General features: G+C 50.3%; 1 protein-coding gene across 1 annotated transcript; it reads right to left on the bottom strand.

Annotated features, from left to right (window-relative positions):
* Window positions 1–1,074: 1,074 nt before the first annotated feature.
* Window positions 1,075–7,469, bottom strand: LOC136994276 (olfactory receptor 6X1-like). The gene is made up of 2 exons (XM_067311296.1): window positions 6,540–7,469; window positions 1,075–1,227 (listed from the first exon to the last, which is right to left on the bottom strand). Exons 1-2 carry the CDS (start codon window positions 7,467–7,469, stop codon window positions 1,075–1,077), a joined length of 1,083 nt encoding a protein of 360 aa, XP_067167397.1.
* Between the last annotated feature and the right edge of the window lie 4,202 nt (window positions 7,470–11,671).

The following is an 11,671-nucleotide window of genomic DNA, read 5'->3' as shown; positions in this document are numbered from 1 at the left end:
CAACCACAGGGATTTATAATCACATCTTGCACCCAGTAGTAGTTGTGTAAAGTTTAACCTTGTTATGCCTATTATTTACAATCATATTGTACATAAAATTATGGAGAATGGAAATTATGGTTAGTATACCTCAAAAGACTTCGGGAACTCTGTTTAATATATTAGCAGGAATGCTTAATAAAAACAAAGGGAGGACTGTTATATTGTAATGTATTGTATTGTGTAATGTAATTGTGTAATGTATTGTGTTATGTAATATTGGACTGAAGCTGTCTAGAGTTGATCGCTTAGCATAACTTGCTCAGCATTAGTAATTAAATTTGCTGAAGCCTTATTCCTCAAGCTGTGAACTTTCTCCTAGATATTACCTAGTCATGTGAAAGAGGGCCCAGAGGGCCCCAGAGCTGGTTCAAGGCGGAAAGATAAAGAAGTTACAACTGAGAGCAGAAACTGCAACCTTGAAAATAAGAAAAGCAGCAGCCTGCCTAGAGACAATGAAGGAACCCGCTGGAGAAAGGGAAGTCCCGAGATCTAAATATTACTATTGGTCCGAACTACTGTGTGAGGGGTGGGGAACTTCGATTGTAAGGGTATAATTGCCCAGGGATGTCTTTGTTTGGGGTCCCTCTCCAGAAGCACCCAGCTGGAGCTGTTATTTGCCGCTGTACCACTTATAGTAAATCAGTTTGTGATACTCTGTGCCTGAGACTCTGCTTCGGGAAACCTAGTGTCAAGAAACTTCTTTAACAGGCACGAAGGACAAGAAGGTGATCAGGAGTAGTCAGCATGGATTCACCAAGGGGAAATCATGCTTAAGCAACCTGATGGCCTTCTATGATGGAATGACTGGCTGGGTAGATGAGGGGAGAGCACTGGGTGTTGTCCACCTTGACCTCAGGAAGGCTTTTGACATTGCTTCTCATGATATCCTCATAGGCAAGCTGATGAAGTACAGGCGAGATGAGCAGACAGTGAGGTGGACTGAAAACAGGCTGAACAGCCAAGCTCAGAAGGTTGTGGTCAGTGGCACAAACTCTTAGTTGGAGGCCTGTAGCTAGAGGTGTCCCCCAAGGGTCAGCACTGGGTCCAGTCCTCTTCAACTTCTTCATCAATGACCTGGATGAAGGGACAGAGTGCACCCTCAGCAAGTTTGCTGACGATACGAAAGTGGAAGGAGTGTCTGATACCCCAGAAGGCTGTGCTGCCATTCAGAGGGACCTGGACGGGCTGGAGAGATAGGCAAAGAGGAACCTCCGGAAGTTCAACAAAGGCCAGTGCAGGGTCCTGCCCCTGGGGAGGAATTACCCCATGCACCAGTACGAGCTGGGGGTTGACCTGCTGGAAAGCAGCTCTGCAGAGAAGGACCTGGCAGTCCTGGTGGACAACAAGTTGACCATGAGCCAGCAACGTGCCCTTGGAGCAAAGGAGGCCAATGGTATCCTGGGCTGCATTAGGAAGAACCTTGCCAGCAGGTCAAGGGAAGTGATCCTCCCCTCTACTCAGCACCTGGAGTGCTGCATCCAGTTTTGGGCTCCCCAGGGCAAGAGAGAGATGAAGCTGCTGACACAAGTCCAGCAAAGAGCCCCTAAGATGCTGAAGGGGCTGGAGCATCTCTCCTATGAGGAAAGGCTGAGAGAGCTGGGCCTCTTCAGCCTAGAGAAGACAAGGCTCAAGCTAAACACTGCCAGCTCTCTCAGCCTTTCCTCATAGGAGAGATGCTCTAGTCCCTTCAGCATCTGAGTTTTAGCAATGTGTATAAATAGCTGCAGGGAGGCTCTACAGAAGACAGATACAGGCTCTTCTCAGTGGTGCCCAGCGATAGGTCGAGAGGCAACGGGCACACACTGAAACACAGGAAGTTCCGTCTGAACATGAGGAAAAACATCTTTACTGCGAGGGTGACTGAGCCCTGGAACAGGTTGCCCAGAGAGGCTGTGGAGTCTCCATCCTTGGAGATATTCAAAAGCCGTCTGGACACAATCCTGGGCAATGTGCTCTAGGTGACCCTGCTTGAGCAGGGGCGTTGGACTAGATGGTCTCCAGAGGTCCCTTCCGACCTCAAACGTTCTGTGATTCTGTGGTATTGCAGGTGCTGTGGGACACGTGTGTAACACTGCACACCCCTTCCCCTCTGGCCTGGCTCTTCTTGCAGGAGACTCACTGGTCACCACACAAGGAGGCAACCTATTTTGAGCAGCCCATTGCAGCCCGGGATACATCTTCCTCCATGCTGGCGGTTTGGTGTCTGAGGTTGAGCCAGTTCTTGCAGTTTCTGCCATGCTGCTGCAAACCATCTTGCAGTTGCTGCCAGCTCAGTATTGAGATTTTGCATGTTAGAGCATTTTCTACTCGCCCCGCGCCACACTCCTTCACTTGCTTGTGGTTACACAGGGGCCTCGCTGATGGGACGAATGCCTCCCCGCAGACTTTGCTGCTGGGAACCACGAGGAGAAGGGCAGGACGGGAAACACGGATGCAGTGCTGCGCAGTGAGAAGGCAGTGGTGCCACTCCTTTAGGAGCCCCAGGCACCAGGGCTTTGTAGGGAGTGCAGAAAAGGAGTCATGCTTTAGTCCTGCAGTCAATCCGGGAGTGGAGGACAGGGGTTTCTCTGCAGCAGCCTCAGCTCACGCCCTGGGGCCTTGCTAAGGGGAAGCCAAAGTGGCACTTTCTGTCCTTGGTCTGGCCTGATGTCTGCTGTCCGAAGCTAAGATCCCTCAGAGATCCACTTTTCCACTCGAGCTGGAGATGCTGGCATCATTGGACAGTGCTCAATTCCTGCCCAGGCTTCAAAACCTTTAAGCGTCAGGTCCCAGCGAGCACAGTTAGTTCACCTAGCCAACCTCCACTCCTGGCTGGGCGAAGGAGCTGGAGCTGCTCGGTGGCTGTGCCCAGCCTGTGTGTGCAGGCCCCGACTACGGGGGGAGCTGGGCCCTGTGGGGAGACACCTGGGGATGCTCTGGGCCCCCAAGGCTGTTGTGGAGCACAGCACTGTCCTCTGGCTGCAGGGAAGTCCGTGGTCACCTTGGTTTCCTGCGCTGGGCAGGAGCTGTGTGGCGAGGTCCCGGCATGGCCAGGCATGGGTCCTCGGCTTGCGGGATGGGAGAGGAGTTGGGGTGCCTCGGACACATCCCTCAGGGCTGTAGTGCACGAGAGGAAGGGGCAGGAGCATGCCGAAGTTTGCCTGCAGGGGCTGCCCTGCCCCCTGCAGAGCCTGTGCCAGCAGGAGAGCTGAGGGGGCAGGAGGTTCCCCGTGCGGCTGGTGCAGGGAGCGTGCAGGCCCTGGGCTGCAGGGCGGACACAGCAGCCCATACGTTGCTGTCTTAGTCATCTCTTCTTAAAGTTGCATTTGCCTGCCAGAGGGCAAAGTTGTGCAGCCTGGGCTTTGGAGATCCAAAGAATTTTTGGTGACTATTGTTTCCCAGCTGTAGGTCCACCGCTGACCTTTACCCTTCCGGGCACTTGCAGCTCTGGGAAGAGCAGTCCTTGCAGGTAGCTGAAGGGCCACAATTGGAGGGATTGGGAAAGAGCCCCCTGGGGCAGTGGGCAGTAGATGGCGGGGTGGGGTCAGTGCCCTGCTCCACCCAGTGCAGCTCCTCTTGCTGCTGTAGGGCGGGGGGACGGGGGCGAGTCCCTGCAGCCCCTCTGCGACAGGGCCTGTGACGCGGTGTGAGGTCGCAGTGGGACATCCTGCCTCACAGCGACACCTCCCCTCTCGCCAGGCTGTGCCCAGTCCTCCCCACCCTGCACTGACGTGCGCAGGAGGAGGAGAGTGGAGAAGGAGAAGCTTCCTAGTGGGAACTCCAGGCACGGCCATGCAGGTCCCATTTGTGAAGCTGCCAGTGCTCAGGCTGCTCACCCATGACGCTGAGGCCTTAGGGGCTCTTCCAGGAATGCAATTGCATGGGACACGCACTCCCAAACTGGCGGTGTGTGGGGAGGGCTGGTGGCTGCCCTGGGAGCCTGCCTGTTGCGTGCGGATCAGGGGTCGAGGTGGCCCCCAGGACTCCTGGGTGCGGGGCCTGGCTCTGCCCTTGCCCTCCTGAGGCCCCCACGCAGAAGTCCCGGGCACCGAGGGTCACTGCTTGCCTCGCAGGGGCACTGGCCACACCCTGCTCCCAGCTGGGTGAAGGAGCTGGAACTGCTCAGGTGGCCCTGCCCAGCCCTTGTGGGAGACACCTGGGGATGCCCTGGGCCCCCAAGGCTGCTGTGGAGTGCAGTACCATCCTCTGACTGCAGGGAGGTCCATGGTCACCTTTCCCCAGCGAAAGGGGCTGCCCCTGCAGAGCAGCATCTGAAGGGGAAAGGAAGGGGACTCCGGCAGAGTAGTACCACCAGCTTGGGGCCGTGGGGAGCGCGGGCAAGGGGGTCCAGACATGGCTGGCCAGGCCACCGTGGACGCACTCACCTGGGGAAAGGCTCTCTGGGGAGTAGGAGCATTCCTGGAGAAGAGCAGGGGAGTGCACGTGTGTGTGTGTGTGTGTGTGTGTGTGTGAATAAATAAGTAGTAACAGACCCAGCAGAATACCTCTGTAGTCAGCTTGTCAACTGCCTGTGTTAAGAAATTGTCTTCAACATGCTGCAGGAATCTCATGGGCTACTTGTGTCTAGCCCTACTGCCCTTCCAACAGACCTCAAGGTGGTTCAATTACTCCATGAGAACCAGGATGTGTAACCATGACGCTTCCTACAGCTGTCTAAAGAAGGCTTCATTTACTTCCTCTCCTTGATCAGGTGGTCCATATCAGATGCTCGCCACAGCATCCACCAGTGTTTGTGTGTTGGTGTGTCCTCTGACCCTTACCCCAAAGCCCTTGACTAGCTTGACACCCTTGGCATCGAGCACACCTCCATCTCCTTGCTTTCCCAGACCGCTTTTCTGCAGGAACTGTGTCCATCTATGGCTACACTCCAGCCACACAGCCTGTCCCACCAGGTCTCTGTAATCCCAATGGCGGGAGGAGAGAGGGAGATGCAGTAAAGGGGATGTGGCTGGGCTGTTGAATGTGGGGTCCAGCAGAGAGAACTCCCAAAAGAGAAGATGGAGAGGCAAGTACAGGTGACACATCTGCGATGTTGACTGTGGAGTCACTTCTTTTAGAGCAACTGCGTGGCCAGCAGCTGGTAAGAACCATTTTGAGGTGAAGCAGCACATCACCAAACCATGCATCCCAGCAGAGAAGGGAAGAATAAGAGAGGGCTGGGAGAAAGGCAGGAGAAGGGGATGTGGCTGAGGATATCAACTGTGAGGTCACTTCCAGTGCAGCAACCTGGCTGGCCCTCAGTAGACTTGCTGGCCACCAGGCATTGTCAGGTCATCAAGTGCCTCCGAGAGCCTCTCCCACAGAAATAACAGCCCTGGCGGAGGAGAGCGAGAGAGGCAGGTGAAAGGAGCCCATGCAGGGTGCTGAATGCGAACTCAGCTCTATTACAGGAGCCTGACGAGCCTGCAGCAGGCAGGCAGGCAAGGCTCATGGCCACCTTGGTCAGGACTAACCCCTTTGGAGATGACTGGCTGTGGCAATATGCCACTTAACTACTGAAGTAGTTCAGTAATGTAAGGGGAACCGTAAATGAGCAAGGACTCCAGGTGTAGCACAACCACAAGTAATAAGTGTTTATTACTTACTCTTAGATTGCAATCTCTGTCTAATTTGCTATAGCCAGGCACGAAATATTATACTACGCACGCTTTGGGTTGGCAACAAAATTCTGGTCTCTTAGGAATTCTGATCTCTTAATGCCCCGTCAGTCACGGAGGAATTGCGGTGCGCTCATCCCCTTCTCACCAGGTGGGGGTGCTGCAGTCAGGCCAGCTGTCTGGAGCAAGGTCCACACCACACCAGATGATGGCATGAATATATTGCAGTTCATGAAACACAGTTTTACAGTGTGCATAAGAAGTCTTGTTTTTCTCATTCTCTTTTATTCACTAGAACAGAGCCCAAGTTCTACACACATCATTACTTTCCAGACCTATTTAGTGTCTTCACTAAAATAATTGTAGTGCTTCTGTGACATTTCCGTATCTTCCTGTAGAGAACTTTTAATGATGCAGCTTGTGCTTTGATTTTAGCAGAAGTAGGTAAGTACATACGAATGGAAGAAATTTTGAAAGTGATGATGTGATTACTGTACGTAAAGTCTTCACAATTTTTACCCCTCAACCATTCTTCCCAGCCACTGTCTTCTCAGAGCATCCCTCATCTCCTTTTTTCTGAAGATGTATATGAATATGAATATGAATAGTGTAACCAACACATTGAATAGTGCAACCATTCTTGCTGTTGGTTTCACATGCACGAATGTCTTCCCTGTACAACAGAGTCACAAAAATCAGGTGAGACACACAGGTGGCATAAGCTTTCTGCCTCCCGTGCGCTGAGGAAATGTTCACATTCCTTCTTAATGCCTTCTTATTAGCAACTGCTTCTTTCTACTCACTGTTTCCTGTTAAAAGTGCTTCCCAGGAATGGCTCGAGAGATCAGTTTCCTGCCAGAGTATCAAGAAAAGTCAGTAGTTTTGCCCTCACTTTTTTACCTCAAGTATTTTATTTCTGATGAGTGCCTTTTTTAGGGCAGTCTTTACCTCCTTGTTCCTCAAGGTATAAATGAAAGGGTTGAGCAGTGGTGTTACAAGGGTGTTCAGAAGGGACGCCACTTTGTTTGTGCCTAGTGAGGCATGCCCGCTCGGCCTGGCATAAATACATATGACTGCTCCATAAAGCAAGAGAAGTACCGAGAGATGGGCAGTGCAGGTGGAGAAAGCTTTCTGTCTCCCTGAAGCAGATGGGATCCTCAGTATGGTGACAATGATGAAGCAGTAGGAGACAGTGGTCAAAATGGAAGTGCCGAACAGCACTATGGCAGAAATTATGAAGATGATCCTTTCAATATGGTGAGTTTCAGCGCAAGCCAACTGCAGCAGTGGCTTAACATCACAGTAGTAGTGGTCGATGACATTGGGGCCACAGAACGGCAGCGGGAAAACCAGAAAGCTTTGTGCAAGGTTGCTCAGGAAACCAGCAGCCCAAGAGGCAAAAGACAGCTGAGCGCACAGTCTTCCACTCATGATGGTGGTATAATGGAGAGGGCTGCATATGGCTAGGTAGCGGTCAAAGGACATGGCTGTGAGGAGGAAAAACTCAGTGGTACCTAGGAAAAAATGGGAGAAGGCTTGAGCTTTGCAGCCAGCTATGCTGATAGACTTCTTGGCATCCAAGAGATTGGCCAAGAGTTTGGGGATTGTAGATGAGACGTAGAGGATTCCTAAAGAGGAGAGGTTTCCAAGGAAGAAATACATGGGCTTGTGGAGAGTGGAGTCAGTTAGCACTATGGCAATGATGATGATATTCCCAGTGACAGTCAAAATGTATATGACCAAGACGCCCACAAAGAGCAAAACATGAACCCTTTGAATGCTGGGGAAACCAAGAAGAATAAATTCAGTCACAGAAGTTTGGTTTTCCATCCTTTGCTTCCACTCTGGATATTTCTGCAACATATCTATCTGGCTGTCTATCCATCTACATATATCTATGCAAGATTGTATTAGTTGTTTTTAACATTGATTTTAATCGCCCCAAAGCTCTGAAATCTTTAGGATCACTTTCCAGTCACTTTTTTAACGCAGCTTCATATCTTCACATCTTCAACACTGGGAAATTCATTCCTGTACCTGTCAGATTTTAAGGACAGGAGGCATCAGTGTAAGTTCTGTCCTGCAAGTGCTGTGTGCCTAGTGAGAGAAATAGTGCAGGCTCCTACTCTCCAGCCGAGGCTTGTACCTCCAGAAAGTAACTACTTCATTAGCAGAGGTGTGTTTCTCTCCACTGTCTGCAGAGGACAACTGGCTAACAAGGGGGGAACAGACGCTCCAAAAATGGTTAAATATAGATCAAATGAATCCTACTTTAGAGGCACAGGGCTAACAAGCTCGCTTTGCGGAGAGCTTATTTTCTAGAGAGTTTCTTCCTTCTACAAGGAATACTTCTATGCTAAGAAGATACATTGTACAGAAAATAAATTCAGTCATTACTTTCTGAAATTCAGCATCACCTAGGCTTTGTTACCTTGAGCTTTTCATCCCCACAGTTGCGGTCAACCGGTTCTAAATGAAACAAAGAGAACATACAGCTCACATATAAGATCCGTTCATTGCTCACCCATTTCAGTTTTCCTATAATTGATAGACGATCAAAATGTGGGGTCTGTCCTGTTTTAGACACCTTAAAAAAAAAAAGAAAAAAAAAAGAGTCACACTGGGACTAGAAACTACAAACTTCCATATCTAAGTACCTTCTTTAAGTCACTCAATCACAGAATCACAGAATCACGGAATGGTTCAGGCTGGAAGGGACCTCTGGAGATCATCTAGTCCAACAGCCCTGCTCAAGCAGGGTCACCTAGAGCACATTGCCCAGGATTGCATCCAGGCGGGTTTTGAATATCTCCAGAGAAGGAGACTCCACAACCTCTCTGGGCAACCTGTTCCAGGGCTCTGTCACCCTCACAGTGAAGAAGTTTTTCCTCATGTTCACATGGAACTTTCTGTGTTTCAGTGTGTGCCTGTTGCCTCTTGTTCTGTCGCTGGGCACCACTGAGAAGAGTCTGGCCCCATCCTCTTGACACTCAGTCTTGAGTATTTGATCAACTGATCAAATCAACTGATTTTTCTGGAAAAAAATCCTTTCTCAAAACACTTAGAGCACGATAATCACATACCCTTGTTTCTTTAGGGCCAGATTATTTCCATAAATTACCAGTAGCTCTGCGACTAATAGCAGTGAAAAAAATCAGAAGGAATGCACTTGCACTTGACAACAAAGCACCATTTCTAAAAACCCTTATGCCAAACAACAAGTGTAGGAGGAAGGAACATATATATTTCAGAACAGTGTCTATGGAAAAGCCTCCTACCAAACCTCTGGTTCTCCAGGAAGCTCAGTGCTTCAGAACAAAGAGAAATATCCATGGAGCTCCATTACACCTTCAGAGCCCTGCGAGAAAGCCTCTCAAAGTCTGAAAAGCATTGGCTGCCAAGCAGTAGTTATTTCAACCCATCCTACACAAAACCTTTGGGGGAAAAGATTTCCTGAGAGGTATAAAGGATCAGCAGAACTTTAAGGAGTGTGCCTCTTTGATAAGTAAACACTGAAAATCACAGTGTTGCTAATTAGTGACAGAGATGAAAGTCCTGTAGAGATTCACAAAGAGAAGCCCCAATGCACTTTACAGCTCTGGTTGTGCTCCTGATTGTGCTTGCAGCTCAAGCCGTGGTTTGAGTTCTGTCTGGGATTGTTGCTGCAGTTTGGAAAGGGTGAGGCATTACCAGCTTCTAAAGGTGGAGACACCAGGTGGCAAGGTGTGGCGAGGGTTGAGCTGGACCCAAAGGTCAGCTGGGGCTCTGCAGGATATATGAGGGCAAAAATCTTTCTCTCCACAGAGTTTTCCTCCAGGGAGGAGATCTGTAATGGCTGCCTGCCTCCCAGCCAGCCCTGCATGTGACACTCCCAGCTTTTTCCTTGGCCATGGTGGTAAGAAGTGGGATCCAGGAAATAAAGCAAAGGGGGCCTGTGTGCTCAGATGCCTAGGTTCTCGCATCAACCCTGGCAGGACGTGTGGCTCTCAAAGGATCTATAGGATAATTCGGTTTTGTCCAAACTCCCACTCAGAGTAGGCACAACTATGGGGTGAAACCAGCTTTCTCAGGGCTTTATCCAGTTGAGTCTTGGCACCCTTCAAGGATGGAGACTGCACAACCTTTCTGGGCAACCTCTTCCAAAGCCTGAGCATCCTCACTTTCTCCTTATCTCCAGTCTGAACCTCTCTGCTTCCACTTTTTCCCATTGTCTCCCATCCTCCCACCATGCATCATGGTGAAGAGCCTGGCTCCATTGTCTTCAGAACCACTTTGTATTGGAAGGCTGCTATTCATTCCCTCCAAAGACTTCTCTTCTCCTTGTTGAACAAGCCCCATTCCCTCAGGCTACCTTCACAGGGCAAGTGCTCCAGCCCCCCAAACATCTTCTCTCAGCCTACGGGCTATGCTCCTTTTCATATGGCCCAGGATGCTGTTGGCCTTCTTTGCTGCCAGGGCACATTGCTGGCTCAGGCTCAGCTTGCTTTCCTCCAAGATGCCCAGGGACTTTTCTGCAGAGCTGCTTCCCAGCCGGTCAGTCCCCCACCTCTATTGTTGCCAGGGGCTCTTCCTTCTAAGTTAGAGCACTTTGCATTTCTCCATGTTGGATTTCATTAGGTTTCTGTTGGCCCATTCCTCCAGCTTGTCTACGCTCCTCTGGATAGTAGCCCTGCAACTGAGTGCATTCCTTGGTCCCCCTCCAGTTTGGTGCCATCTGCAACCTTGATAAGCAGGAACACCAGCACCTCCTCCATCCAGGTCCTTGATAAAGATCTTAAATAGCACAGGACCCAGGATAAATGCCTGTAGTACTCCCCTTGCAACTGAGCTCCAGCTAGCGTATGATGCATTAACCACAAAACTTGAAGACTGACCAGCCGACCAGCTTTTTACCCATCTGGCTGCCCACCCATCCAGACTGTAACATTCTGACACAATATTTCAAGAATATTGTGGGAGATGGTGTTGAAAGCCTTGTTAAAGTCCAGGTAAATGACAACCACTGTTCTCACCTTGTCCACAAAGCCACTACTTTCACCATAGAATGCAATCAGATTGACCAGGTATGATCCAGCCTTGCTCCGTTCATGCTGATTATTCGTACTTCCCTTCCTCTCCTTTATGTGCCCAGAAGTGTGCTCCAGGAAGACTCATGCCGTGATTGTCGCAGGACTGAAGTGAGGCTGACTGGCCTGTACTTCCCCAGAGCATCCTTTTGCCCCTTCTTGAAGACGGGTGCAACATTTGCATTCCTCCTGCTACTGGGGACATCCCCTGATCTCCATGAGATTCCAAAGATGGCAGAGAGTGGCCTTGAAAGGACATCAGCCAGTGGGGCTGTTATGTGGGGGAAGTTCTCACAAATAAGCCCTGAATCCATCCTCATTCACTGCTGGTAGTTCTCTGTCTCCAAGCCCACCTTTACTCACAGAGGCCCAGAGACACTGTTGCTGAGGACTGAGGCAAAAATACCGTAGCTTTACCTGTGTCTGCTATCACCAAATCACATACCCCGTTCAGTAACAGACCCACGTGTTCCTTGTTTGCCTTTTTAATATAATTGTAGCAGCATAAGCTCTTCTTCGTGCCCTTGACATCGCTTGCAGGTCTCAATACCAGTTGACCTTTGCCTTTCCTGACATCACGCCTACATGTCCAGGCAATGTTTTCAAATTCCTCCTTTAGAGCCTCTCCCTGCCTCCACCTGCTGGATGTTGCCTTTTTGCACTGGCGTTCTGACATGACTTCCCTGCTCAGCCCAACCATCTCCTGATACCTCTGCTTGTCTTACTGAGTGCCAGGATGGACTGCTCTTGTGCTTGGAGGACGCAGTGCTTAAAGACTGCCACTTTCCTGAGCTCTTTCACCCTTCAGAGCTGCCTTCCAGGGGATGCCACCTGCCATTTCCCTGAAGAAGGTGAAGGCTGCTCACCTGAAGTCCAGGGTCTGTGCTCTGCACTCTCCTTCCTTACTGCACTGGCAATCTGCGATTCCACGATTTCAGGGTCAATACAGCCAAGGTATATCATTGT

Source organism: Apteryx mantelli, chromosome 26 (assembly GCF_036417845.1).
Source record: "Apteryx mantelli isolate bAptMan1 chromosome 26, bAptMan1.hap1, whole genome shotgun sequence".
NCBI lineage: Eukaryota > Metazoa > Chordata > Aves > Apterygiformes > Apterygidae > Apteryx > Apteryx mantelli.
The sequence above is the reverse complement of the archived record's forward strand: the minus strand, read 5'-3'. Positions and strand labels throughout refer to the sequence as shown.

Excerpts from the sequence above, each read along its gene's own strand:
- LOC136994276 (XM_067311296.1), bottom strand. The coding sequence starts at position 7,469 with ATGGAAAACCAAACTTCTGTGACTGAATTTATTCTTCTTGGTTTCCCC. Across the intron at positions 1,228-6,539 it reads TCAGAAATAAAATACTTGAG|CCCGTCCAGGTCCCTCTGAA; the intron begins GTAAAAAAGTGA and ends CTATCTCTCCAG.